This window comes from Mastacembelus armatus, chromosome 5 (assembly GCF_900324485.2).
Source record: "Mastacembelus armatus chromosome 5, fMasArm1.2, whole genome shotgun sequence".
Taxonomy (NCBI): domain Eukaryota; kingdom Metazoa; phylum Chordata; class Actinopteri; order Synbranchiformes; family Mastacembelidae; genus Mastacembelus; species Mastacembelus armatus.
The window spans coordinates 17,114,958-17,128,912 of record NC_046637.1 but is presented as its reverse complement, the minus strand read 5'-3'; the positions used below and the strand labels follow the sequence as shown (position 1 = coordinate 17,128,912).

Here is a 13,955-nt window from a genome sequence, read left to right as displayed (position 1 = left end):
GGTGCTAAAGAGGCCTTGTTGCCATTGTTCCTGAATCAAGTCTCTGAGGTCATCTTTTTATATATCACTTCTATTTGGCATCAGTGTTATCAGACATAAATCATTTGGGACTATAGGTCCTCTTTTCAGTTGTTGAGAATAGGATAGAGAAATTTTACCCTTTGCAAATTGACATGTGACATGGTTTCATAACAGGGCCAAAACGCTACATTGTCATTATTTTGTTTAGGGTGTCTGTCACTTGTGGAAGATGCTTCTCAATAACCAGTCCAGTACAGTATTCATCATATTAAATTTATAATCCAGTGCATTATCTAAATTTCTACAATTTGTGCCTGAGCAGATGGCAGCAAAGTCTTGTGGTTCCTGAAATTTTTTGTCTTTTTTTACATATTTTTGACAAGTCATGTTCTATTTCATTTAACCTATGAATATTACTGTGGGAGTCACCCTACTCCAGCTGATCTGAAGAGGTCTCCCTCCCAGCAGAGCTGGTACTAAAGTAAAGGCTAGGAGATGGAGATACAAATCTTTCCTCCTATTCATCATCATGGGGAATGTCAGCTCTTTACTGAACAAATGGAGGTACTGCTTAAGACCCAGAGAGAGAGAGAAAATGATATTCTAGGCACCCTCAACATCTGTAATGCGGACATTGAAGTGGTGCCAATCTACAAATATCTAGGCGTGCACCTGGGCAATAAGTTGCACTGCTTACTGAACACAGATGTTCTATATAAAAACGGCAGATATGCCTTTTCCTTTTCCTCATGCTTAGGTCCTTAGACCTCTGCAGGAAGATGCTGCACATGTTTTACCAAACTACAGTAGCAAGTGTGCTGTTTTATCCTGCAGTCTGCTTGGGAAGCAAGCAGACTGCAGGATAAAAAAAGGAAGGTAGCTGGACAAACTGATGCACAAAGCTGGTTCAGTGACTGGAATGAGGCTGGACTCACTGGAGGCTCTGGTGGAGAGATGCACACAGAAAAAGGTTCAAGCCATCCTGGAGTATACTGACCATCCCATTCACAACATCCTGATGGACTAGAGAAGCAGCTGCAGGGGATGACTCACTGAACTGCAGGACTGAACAATACAGGAGAGCCTTCATCCCCACTGCTATCTGGATCTACAACACCTTAGCCAATGTCAGATGACAACTGACTACTCTTACTACTGACTTACTAATTAACTACAAGACTTCTTGAATTTTCTTTTCGAAATAAAATAAGGTTTATCTTATATATGGGGCAGTCGTGGCCTAATGGATAGGGACCTGAAGGGACCACCTTCAATACCACGACTTGCTGTGTGTGTGCACTTGGGTTTGGCTTAAAAAGCAGAGCACAAATTCCGAGTTGGCCAGTTAAGTCACTTTCACTTATATCTGACAAAAACTATACACCCATTAACAGCAGAGCAACAAAAAGTAGAGTGTCTTTTTCAAGTGTTGGTGCGGGGAGCTGGGGACAAGGAGAGGCAGTAGGACCCAAATGCAGACCCAAAAAGCTTCATTACTCCTGGGATCACCAGGGCAGGGAAAAAAATACAAGAAAGAGAACCAAGTGAAACGGGAAACTAAAATCTCAGAGTGAGACGGAAAAACTAGAGCAAGACCGAATAAGACAGTCCACATGCAAATACTTGCAACACACAAAAGCGGAGAAAAAGGGAAGTCTTGTCATAGTAACGGTCCCCGGCAGGAAGTCCAAAAGGGGAATCATGACAGGATCCCCCACCCAAACCTGGATTCCAGACGGCCCTTACAGTCCATGAAGCAAAATCCAGGGTGGGCGGGGAGGGAGCCGAGATCTAGATCCTGAGCCGTTTGGGAGAACGGCCTATGAGGCGAGAGAAGGTCCAGGGACGGACGGAGGTCCGGGGCTGTTTGGGAAGATGACCTCTCAGGCGGGCATGGATCCTGGACTGCCTTGATGAATTAGGCCCGAGAAATCAGCCATGGAAACACTAACTGAGGAGGCGGCACTGGAGACGCTGGCTGAAGAGGCGGCACTGGAAGCTGAGGCTCGGGCTGCTGCTGAGACTCTGGCTGGGCGGCGAGGCGAGACTCTGGCTGGGTGGCGAGACGAGACTCTGGAAACAGGTCGACCATAGCCTGAGGCGAAAAGCTCAGGCCAGTTGGAAACTCAGGTGAATGGCCAGCCGAAGACTGAGGTGAGGAGCAGGCCCAAAACTGAGACAAAGGGCTAACCGGAGGGTCAGATGAGGGCTGGGCCATAGACTCAGGAGAAGTGTTGGCTGGAGACTGAGGTAAACAGCTGGATGGAGACTCAGGGGAGAGGCCTGCTGGAGACTCAGGGGAAGGTTCTGGCCAGAGACAGAGGTGAAAAGCTGGCCAAATATACATAAAAATAACTCCGGCAGCGAGAAGGCAGCTCGGGAATCAGGCTCAGGAATCAGGATGGGAGCCTCAGCAGGGCCGCTGTCGTCAGCACCCTAAGGCTCAGGAATCAGGGCTGGAACCTTAGCGGGGACACTCTCGTCAGCACACTGAGGTTCAGGTTGCTGGTGTGGAACCTCAGCGGGGATGGCCACGGGCATCAGGTGCCAGGTCTGTCCGAGACTAGAAAAGGACCTCAGTGGGGACGCAGCGAGAAGGCAGCTTGGGGCTCCGGCGACGAGAAGGCAGCTGGAGGCTCCGGCGGCAAGAAGGAGCTGGCTTCAGGTTGCCAGACCGGCGAAGCAGCCACCCTTCTCTGACGACGCCACTGTCGGTGGCGACTCTGCAGAACTGCAGAATCTGGCTGGGGAAGAGAGGGAGTGAAAGGAGAACCAGACTGGGCAAGAGAGAGAGAGAGAGAGAGAGAGAGAGGGAACCCAGCCTGGGAACGAGAGAGAGAGAGGACCTAGGCTGGGAACGAGAGAGAGACGGGGGACCCAGGCTGGGAACGAGAGAGAGAGAGAGGGGATCCAGGCTGGGAAAGATGAGTGAGAGGGGACTCAGGCTGAGGAGAAAGATGAAACAGCTCAGGCTGAGGTGGAACGAGAGGCTCAGCTCAGATTGAGGGAGAAAAAGAGGCTCAGACTGAGGGAGAGAAAAAAAAAACTCAGACTGCGAAAGGGAAGAGATTGGACTGGGGCGAGTGGCGCCCTTATAATAATAACAATACTTTTATTTTTAAGGCGCTTTAAGAACAGCAAGAGCTGACATGAAGTGCCGTACACCAAAACAAACAGAAAAATAAATATACATAAAACAAGAATAAATAAGAATTATAAAAATAGGTTGAAAGTTTTATAAAAAATAAAAACAGTAAAAAAACAGTCCATAATCAATCCATCACGTCGGTCGAAAAGGCCATTTAAAGATTTAAAAACAAATAATAAAACCTTAAAATGAACCCTAAAAGACACTGGCAGCCAAGGGAGTGCAGCCAGGATTGGTGTGATGTGCTCGTTTTTTCGCGTTCCAGTTAAAAGACAAGATGCCGCGTTTTGGACCAGCTGGCGACATGAAAGGGATGCCTGACTAACCCCAACATACAATAGTCAAGGCACGATGTAACAAAGGCATGGATTACTAACTCAAAGTGCTGCCTTGACACTAGAGGTCGTAGTTTTGTCAAATGCCTTAAATGGAAAAAACAGGATTTTAAAACAGCACCAAATTGCTTATCAAATTTAAGATCCACGTCCATTTTGAAGCCTAAATTAGTGACCAGTGGTCTAAAATGTGATGTAAAGGGGCCCAGATTAACACCGGAAGATTCACTAGAAGCACTGGAGCCGACCAGCATTACTTCCGTCTTAAGTGGGTAGTTAAAGTGAAGAAAATTTAACGCCATCCGGGCTGTAATGTCGTCAAGACATGAGAGCAAGCGTGTAATTGAAAAACCCTCCTTTTGTTTCAACGGAAAATAAACCTGGGTATCATCTGCATAACAATGGAACGCCCTTGTCCGAAAAAGAAGCGGAACTCGGACCACGGCGAGTGGCGTTCCGGACCGAGGAGGAGGCGGAACTCGGAGAGAGGCGAGTGGCTTCCCAGTCCGGAGAATCGGGAGGAGCCGAGGGTGTGGAGAGCTGCAACACCGGTGAAGGGGACTGAATGCAGCAAGGCACCTGCTCTTGGCGTCCTGGAAGCAAAGCTGCTGCTCCCTGCCTTCCCAGCAGAGCCTGTAGGGAGGAGAAGAGCTGGGACATCATCCTCACACTCTCTTTGGCGGTGTCCGGCGGCAAGTGCAGCAGACCCTGCAGCTGTTGGGTACACACCACGAGCGCTAGCGTGTAGTCCGGGGCGAAACCCAGAAAAAGCCAGAGAGCGGTGACACTGTCCGTCAAAGCCCGCTCGGGGAACAACTCCTCGGCCGGTCCTGCTGGGCCCGTCGAAGGCTGAAGCATTCTGTCAAGTGTTGGTGCGGGGAGCTGGAGAGAAGGAGAGGCGGTAGGACCCAAATGCAGAACGCACTCAAGCTTCATTACTCCTGGGATCACCAGGGCAGGGAAAAAAATACAAGAGTGAAATGGGAAACTAAAATCTCCGAGTGAGATGGAAAAACTAGAGAAAGACTGAATGAGACGGTCCACATGCAAACACTTGCAACACGCAATAACGAGGCTTACACAAACTAATGCTTCAGCACAGAAAAAAGGAAAGAGGGAAGTATATATAGGGAGAACATAAAAGGTGATGAGACACAGGCGAACTAGTGTAGTAACTAGTAAATAGTGTGAAGCTGCCGGGGACCACATAAATCTTTAACAACCACATGAAATAGTGTTGCCATTAAGGGAGATTTTGCAGAGCAAGCAAATTCACTTCCTGTTGCTAGTGTGTTGTGCTGTGTGTTTCTGTACAGCTTGTTAACAGAAAACTAACATGATTCTTTGTACAGCTCCTAAATCCTGCTTGATGCGCCAAAAGATTAGTTATTCCCCTTTAATGATAATGATATCTGTAATATGTGTAGGCTTCTGGTAGCTTTGGAGGCGAGGGTCAGTGAAATGAAAGTTCTGCAGCTATTACTAGGTAACAGCAGCTATTACACACCTATTACTAGGTGTGGAGCCACGGAGCTCAGGACCTGTTAGCTGTCTGACGGCAGCTCCAGAGCAGCTGGGATAATTAGCCTGGAACGGAAACATACTGCTAAGCAGAAGCCCAGGGCTTATCACCTGCCTGTTCACGTTTCTAATTGATTTCCCCACTCAGCAACACACCCACTGAGAAACCACCTCTGATAAATGGCAGCTCCATAGTCAGAAACATGAAGCTAGAGACTCTAGTGACCATAGTCAAATGCATTCCTGTTATTATTGTTTGATTGTTATTTACATCGGCAACAACAACATCCGATTACGGCTGACTAAAATCAATGTTGAGTCAGTGTGTAACTTTGCCATTGTACTGCCCTGTCCTGCATGTTTTGTACTGTGAGAGGAAACCAGAGTACCCGGAGTACAGAGGGTGAGCATGAAAACCACACAGAAAGGACCCTGCCGGGTTACAAACCTGGCAACAGAGCCAACCACTAAGCAACCATGCTGCCCAGCCAATCATATTAATTTACACCTAAATGTATATCATAATTATATGGCTGTAAATGAGAAAATCATTGTAAAGCATACTGCAGATACCATCTATCAACCAATTTATGCATTATCACAATGCTTCATTTTGACTGACGTTTTTTAACTGAGCAGCAAATATGCTCCCTAGTTTTGAACAAGACAGGGAGGAAGACATTATTCTGTACTGTGTTTATACACAAAATGAAAGGGAACCAATGTGTTCTTTTAGGACTGAATCTGCACAGTCAAATATCACAACCAAATTCTAATCAAGCTTTTTCATTGAATACATCACTAGTTCGCTAGTGGTTTTCAGTTTCAATAAGCTGACATACCGCCTTGCCGTCATTGCCAAACAGAACCAGGCCTGCCTTGGTGATGATGCCAGGTTGGCTCGCTCCAGGGATCTCCAAGGGCTGACCATTAGCTGCAGTGCCATTATCCACAAGAGAGGAGCCATAGAAAGTCACTTTCTACAGGAACAGAGACACAATATATCACCACTTTGGTGAGGCCAAAGTCTATTAGAACTCTTTTGAAAATATTTGTATTTTTAGTTTAAATTAACATGCCAGTAACTGAAACCTTTAAACCGTGTTTAAATTAATAAATAGATGATTCAAGCAGACATCCATCCTCTGAGTGAAAAGGTATGGTATACTCTGTTAAATTACTGAATCATTGTAGTGATCAGTGGTATAACATTCAATACATCAGTACACAGACCACTGACGAAGAAAAAGAACACAATCCAAGACAAAAACACATTTTTTATAAACCTACTTGTCATGAGTTCCCCCTGGGACTTCCTGCCAGGGGACCTTTATTTTGTAAAGACTTCCTCTTCCCCTTGCTCTGGTCCCCGGTAGCTTTACGTTAGGTATTTGTGTTTATTAGTTTCACCTGGGTTTAATCATCTGTTGTGTTTCTCCCTATTTATACCTCCCTCCTTCTTTTGTTCCCTGCCGAAGCATTTGTTGTAATCAGTCCTGGAAGTTTTCGAGCAGTTTCTGTTACCGTCCTATCAGGTCCGGTTCCCTAGTGTTTGTATTTTAGTTTGTTTTCTCCCCTGGAGTTCCAGGGTTAATAAAGCCTTTTGTTATCCAGCGTTTGGGTCCTATCACCTCTTTTTTTCTCCACTCCAACACCAACTCGTGACACTACTGTTCAGCAATACTTCTTCGGGCACTACAATTAACTTCAGTGTATTGGTAGGTGAAAGCTAATTTATACTATTTTGATTTAAATTACTAATGACTGTTTGGAATTACAGTCAACTTATTTCACTCTTTTATTATCTGCTATGTTTAACAGTCACTCAGCTACAGGATGTGTGTGTAGTGTTAGGTGGTTCCTGCCATCAAGGCTTAGACATTTAAACATTTTCAAATAGATTAATTTATTATCCCTTTAGTTTTGTAGGCAGGTGAGTTAAGTTACAATCTGCCATACGAGGTGGCCACAACATAAAAATGTGCCAGTAAGAGCAGTCCTTTTTTTAACCTGATACCATATATCCTTGTCATGGCTGTATGCTGCATAATTTACACTAGTTTCTTAATTATTTCCTAATTCCTTAGCAACAATCAGATCAAATTACATATAAAACCATCTTTGTTCATCAGTCCGTGATTACTTGAGGCTAAACAAAATCGGACATAATGTGAAACCCACAATGTTGTAATAGTGATATGAATTCTTCAGCAATTTCACTGGCTGTAATCACAGTGAACTTAATTTTATATTTTGAGGAAGAGTGTGTGCCTTAAACGTGATTACGTGTCAATCATGTATATGACTCGAGCAGCTGTGTATGTTAAGCGCTGATATCACCTGATGCTCTTTCTTCTCGACCTTACTTCATTATTTGAAACATTAAAAGTCACAGATGTGTCTTATTACCTGTCCATCAACCTCTGCCCAGGCACCAGGCACTTTGTCATTTCCTCTGATCCAGTTGTGAAGAGCCACAGCAGTCTGGTTCCAGTTAATCTTTTATAAAACAGATGCAACACAAAATATCTAAATCAATACAGACTTGTTCCTTCAAAACCTTGCTCTCATTTAAACATTTTACCTGTTAGTATTGAGTATTTGGTTACTACATACCCTAAATGGAACTTCATACATTAATAGAATAGAATTAATAGAATATTCCTAGTTCTGAATGTTTGTTGGGGCACATGTATAATAGGATATTTCCCTCTGTTAAGTGACTGACACCAAAAAGCACAGCCTTCCAAGCAACTTGTGTCTTATGAGCTTAGGTTTCTGTTTCCTGAGAGACTTTTATTTTGTTTTTGTTTTTTTTTTCCTGTGTTGGGCTTATGAGTTACTGGTAACATTATGTCTTGTTAGTTCATTAGTTTCACCTGTTTGTCATTAGTCTTGGTTCTGAGTCTATTTATATCTCCTGTTTTTCTTTGTTGAATGTCGGAGCATTGCATTGCGGGAATATGTAAGCAATCTGTGTAGATGTCCTTATATATTACCATAGCATTTTCTTTCTTCTGGATGCACTCATATGTGGCTCCCTCCTGTGGCTGGGTGATCCTTGGGGCTTTCCCCTCTGCTATCAGCCTCACTGCTTCCACCTGGAACCATAACACCATGCAGTTCAGATTGCTGAATTGTTGATTATGTAAACCACGCTGTTCTGTTAAAGATTTACATGTATGTATGCAGCTACCTGCTTACAGGTATGGAATCAAAATCTACAAAGTGACTAATGTATATATTATACATATATATGTAAAAGGTTTAAATGTACATTATGTTAGATAAGATAGTAGCTGTGCAGACTGAACTGTGAATAATATCTATACTGTGTGGTAGGGAGTCTTATTTTTTCCCATTTCTAATCCTAAATGATGTACCTTTCAGACAGAGATATTTGCAGTGGTAGACAAAGTACTCAACTTCATTACTTATGTTAAAGTATAGATCCTCCTGGTCAAATATTACTCCAATACAAGTAAAAGTTGCTCAGTTCAAATTTCAAATGAGTGTAGTAAAGAATCTTTCTCACTGTAGTTATTTGCAGTATTTGTACTAGTTCACTGGTTTTAATATTACCTATAGTTTGTATCTGTTTGTACAGAAGCAGTAAATGGGAAACAGTAGAAAGTTTGTGTAAACACAGTCACTAGGATTTAAAGACAGAGGTGGCACAGTTATAATGAAATCAAACAACCTTTTTATTAACCATTGCTGCAGCAAGTCTATGGAAAGCTAGTACTTATATTTTTTTTCTGGAGACATGTCTAAACATTAAACTGAAATGAAACAGGGCAAAATCAGGTCTAACCCAGGATTCATGTTAGCAATATTAAACCAGGACAAAACAAAGGCTAAAACAGGACTTGACCAGGATTAAACCAAGACTGAACCAGGTCTAAATCATTACCGCCACGCATAGTACAAACTGCCTTATCTGACCAGGATGTAACTGGTACAGCAACACCATTGGGACAAACCTTCTTCTTCTTGGCGGGTTGCAACAAGCGATCAAAGGTGCATACCGCAACCTACTGTGCTGGAGTGTGTAGCTTTAGGGCGTGTGTCAGATGACCAGATTTTACCTTAGAGGTCAAACAAAAACCTGTTAACATTTGGCAGGTAAATACAATGATAAAGCTTTGTGAGAAAAGACACATGGTTGGTTTTGGTGTTGCCAAAACAAAGCCTTTGATGCTATAATTGGAAGACCGTGACAGGACTGGACAGACTTTGAATCTAAAGCAAAGAGTGATCCGTTTAGTCTTCACATTTCCAGACCATGTTTACAAAATTCTGTCTATAGGAATTAAACTCATTTTTTTCCAGACATAAACTCATTTATGTCATTTTTTTGAAGCTTTTACTTTCAATTGACACCACGGCATTAGTTTACCAGAATTTACAATGTTGTTACACTGCAACTCTTCTGAAACATGGTACAATGTGGATATATGTCTGGTAATAAACTGAATGTGGAAGGGAATAAAAATTTAAATGAGCAGATTAAATCAAATCACAAAGGGTGAGCAGTGGTTAGCATTGCTGCCTCATGGCAAAAAGGTTCAGGGTTTGAGCCCATAGTCAACCCCGGGCTTGACCGGGGCCATTCAGTGTGGCATATGCATGTTCTCCCAATGTCTGCCTGACTTCCGCCACAGTCCAAACACATGCAGGTTAGGTTGACTGGTGATTGTAAATTGCCCGTAAGTGTGAATGTGAGCATTTGCCTGACTGTGTGTCAGCCCTGTGATAGACTGGTGATCTGTCCAGGATGGACACCGCCTCTCACCCAGTGTCAGCTGGGAATGGATCCAACCCCCATCTCAACACTTGACAGGAACAATCAGTATAGATAGTGGATGGATGTAAAGAATCGGGAAGCCTGCTAAAAATGCATTTAATCTTTTTACTCTGTTTTTCTTGCATTAATTCTTTATTTCCAAAAAGATAATGAAAATGATATTATGGCAACCAATTTACAGTGGCAGCTCAGAAGGCATCTATTTATGTTCCACCACTACTTTAACTTAGCTTTGGTTATTTCCACCCACAATGCCTTGCCCCTTCATCACACTTACTGTGCCTTTGACCCCCTCTGGGAAGAGGAACCTCTTGTAGATTGTATTGACTGTGTCATTGGGTTCAACATCACACTCCCTCTGTAGAAGGATTGGCCCGGTATCCAGTCCATCATCAGCCCAAAACACTGTGAACCCGCCTTTTTTGTCACCATGGATCAGGGTCCTACACAAAGAGAGCAGCTAAAATACTGGACTTGTCACTGAGCCCTCCCTCCCTGATGTGATGAACACAGGCACTGCTCACCAGTTAATAGCAGAGGCTCCCCTGTGGCGAGGCAGCAGAGATGGGTGGTAGATGATGGAGCCATGTTTGGGGTGGTTGATGACCTCCATGGGAATGAACTGGGAGCAGAAGGGCAGGACATTGAGCTCGGCACCTGTTGCCTGGTACTGAGCCACCACCTCAGGGATCGCCTGGCCCTTCACACGCCAGCGGGGAAACTTAAACATGGCCACACCATCTTTCTCTGCCTCAGTGGCTATTGGAATAAAGAATGAGCACACTTATAGTGTCATCCAAGAGTCAATAATGTAAAGAGGATTTTTGTAAGGACGATGAAACTAAATCTAATCGGTTTTAAAGCTTTAAAATAAAATGTTTTACTTATTAACAAAAACAAATAAATTGTAGAAAAAATTGGTACTATGTTTTGCTAAAATTATCTTCAAATGATGTTGGTAAGTTCAAAGCTTTTGACAGGAGCTGTGGTGATGCGTGAGACCAGTACATGCGTAAGAAATGTGTAGCTATCAAAGAGAGGCTAGCCATACAGGAGGCAGTTCATAGCACCATTAATCAAGAATGAACCAAAATATGAAATGATAACATGTTTGCAGCATTTGTTTTTTTGTTTTTGTTTCTTTTTAGCAGTTCTGACTGCACAAAAGTCATTTTGTCAGAATTGTGCGATGTTTAATAACATGTAGAATGTAAAATTTAATAGGCTAGATTTTCAGTTTCAGCATTTCACCCTTTGCATCTTCAGATACTGAGTTTCAGCTTCCCAGAGGAAGCATGACAAAGAGCATCTGAAAAAAAAAACAATGGACCTAAGGTCAAACGATATGCTGTCCAGATACAATGACAATGATCTGATATCATTACATGCAGTGTGAAAAAAACAATGGCAAAGGCAAACTGCACTTGGACACAAAAACTTATAAAACTTTTCTGAATGTTTACCACAGTGGTCAAACCAGAGGTGTGAATACTCTAAATTTCATTGGCGAAATAAATCTGTTTATTCCAGATATTCTAAAAATCACTCAGTATGGCTTTAGTGACATTAGTGATCATGTTGATTATCTTGTTACTGTGGCACCTGCCAGCATCTCCCAAACTACAGATCTTGTTGGGTGTTCCTGCTCTGCAGTGGTTAGTACTGACCAAAAGTTGTCTAAGGACAAACAGTGAACAAACCACAGGGTCATAGGTGTCCAAGGCTCATTGATGATGAGGTTGTCCTACTGCTGATCAAACTTTCAAATTTTATTTATACTTTTCAAAAAATCCCATTTTCTTTGTATCTTTGTTGCAATGTTTGAAATAATGTACATTGGTCTCTATGAAGAGAAACATTCAGTGACTGTTGTGGTGATATCACAACTAGAGTGGGGAGAATGTTGAACTTGTCTCTAACTTCAGACTGATGAAGCTACTTGATGGGTAGTGAAACATTTCAGCCTAAAAACTAGAAGCCCAGTTGCCATGACTCAACCTCTAGATAATCTCGTACTTGTCCTCATGATCACAGTTTTCACTCCTTTTGATATGTATTTCACTGGATGGTGGACAAATGTGTGCTCTTCCTGACAGTGGAACTATCAGAGCAAACAGATTTACAGAAGATGTGCAGTGAGTGACACAAGAGCCATCCTACTGCTGGACTGACTCCTGTGCACACAGTGTTAGGCAGGTGGTCATAATGTTATGGCTGATCGGTGTATGTCTTCTATGTATTTTGGAAAAGCATTGGAGTTTGGAGGTCCAAGTCAACAAAGCTCTCACCCAGTGGGTCAGCCTTGCCATCCTTGTCTGGGATGGTGAAGACTCCTACAATGGTGTGACCATCCTTCTTCAGCTCCTTGTACACCTCCTGGCCAAAAAGACTCTGACCGATCACAGCAATCTTCATCTTTACACCTCACTGTGTTCTGGAGAGGTATTAACAAGGACAAACAGAAAATGTGTTTGTCATCAGTCCAAGCAATACAATTATAGATTACTTATATGTACATTTATATAAAAGCGGGCCTTTTGGGGGGCAGTTGGGGCAAATAGTATCAGATTGCACCACTCCTTGTTTGGCTAAAGTACATTAAATGTTTAAGAACGTCATCTAATTAACCAATTAGATGCCCAAAATAAATGTAGGTGTATATATTATTATTATCTGTGGTTATATTATTATTAACAGATCTGTGCTTTCATTAGGTGTGTATGTGTGCAAACGTCATGATAAAGCTCATTGACTTTGGGTTGATTAGTGAAGACTGATTGATTCACACCTTGTGTAAACATGCCCAGTCCTTTACTGTATGTCTAGGTCCAATCAGCTGTAACATGAAAATGTATGAAGAACCATAAGTTTGTACAGAGTATGCATATATATTTTATAACAATGGGTTTCGATGTAGGTGCAGATGCATTATTATTTTATTTTTGAATAGATAAAATAAATGCATTTTGAGTATATTTATAGCATTACATATGATATATTTAAGGGTGCTCTGTAAGCATGACTGTCTGACAGTTTATTGACCCAGAATAGAGAGGGGTTAGGCCTGTTTTATTGCCCAACCCCAGCCAATGTAGCTCATGCTTCAGGTGTTGGCCAATCAAATGTAGAGAGAAGATGACAGAGCTTGGCATCCCATTAAAGAGATAAGACTCAGAAAGACAGCTATAGAGGTGAGGACATTTATATGAATAATAATTATAACTAAATAAATATTAACAGTGAATAAGAATACATTCATATTGTCAACAACGCTCTTCATGAAGTCACACGCAGCTATCCAGTGATATTTATATCCCCACCTGTTGCTGCAAAAGCTGTTCAATGCAAAGCCAAACTTGGTAGTAATAGCAATTAGCAGTCTGCACTCACATTAATAAGCATTACGCTTCATCAAAGAAACATGGAACAGAAAAGAAAAGGAGTGTAGTATACTGTCCTTACCACTGCCTGCGGACCCAGCACTCCTCTGCCTGCCGAAAAAAGACCTACCACACGGACATGTCTTCCCCTCAGCCGCACATGCAGGCGACCAATGACATAACAGGCGCTCAAAGCGGGGTGATTGGACAGGACGTCCGCGACGCTGGGGTACGCCTATCAGCTGCTAATCTGGTTGAATGAACCGGAGTAAACCCAATCACACGGTGCAATGGTTACACGCTGTAACTAGAGGTTCTATGAGGACATAGCTCAGCTTAGAGCTGCTGCATTGATGTATAAATGTTCTCAGGCTCACATATGACTGAATGGAAATAATGAAAACAATCAGTTGCTGAAAGACATCAGATGGTCCTCCTCTATATTAAGCATGATTTAAATGGGAAATAACAGTAGATCTTTAAGAGAAACAAATATTCTGTTGAAGAAAGAAAGACCATGGGGCTTTTTTGTGTGGAGTTTGCATGTTCTCCCAGCGTACTGGGTATTCTGCCTTCCTCCCACAGTCCAAACACATGCAGTTTGGGGTTGAGTTCATTGGTGACTCTAAACTTCTCATAGGTGTGAGGTGTCTGTCAGCCCTGTTATAGACTGATGATCTGTCGATGGTGTACCCTATTTTAGTATCAGCTGCAATCAGCTCCAGTTTAGGTCTGTTTCCAAT

The 13,955-nt window shown here is 42.6% G+C and overlaps 1 protein-coding gene across 1 annotated transcript in view; it reads right to left on the bottom strand.

Annotated features, from left to right (window-relative positions):
* The window catches only part of aldh1l1 (aldehyde dehydrogenase 1 family, member L1), a 35,517-nt gene extending 22,121 nt beyond the window's left edge, over positions 1–13,396 (bottom strand). The window contains exons 1-7 of the mRNA XM_026306616.2: positions 13,295–13,396; positions 12,121–12,266; positions 10,357–10,591; positions 10,110–10,275; positions 8,025–8,126; positions 7,435–7,524; positions 5,868–6,005 (exon numbers count right to left, since the gene is read on the bottom strand). Coding sequence (XP_026162401.1) covers positions 5,868–6,005; positions 7,435–7,524; positions 8,025–8,126; positions 10,110–10,275; positions 10,357–10,591; positions 12,121–12,247 — 858 coding nt within the window. The 5' untranslated portion in view covers positions 12,248–12,266; positions 13,295–13,396. The remainder of the gene's footprint in view (positions 1–5,867; positions 6,006–7,434; positions 7,525–8,024; positions 8,127–10,109; positions 10,276–10,356; positions 10,592–12,120; positions 12,267–13,294) is intronic.
* Positions 13,397–13,955: the final 559 nt, after the last annotated feature.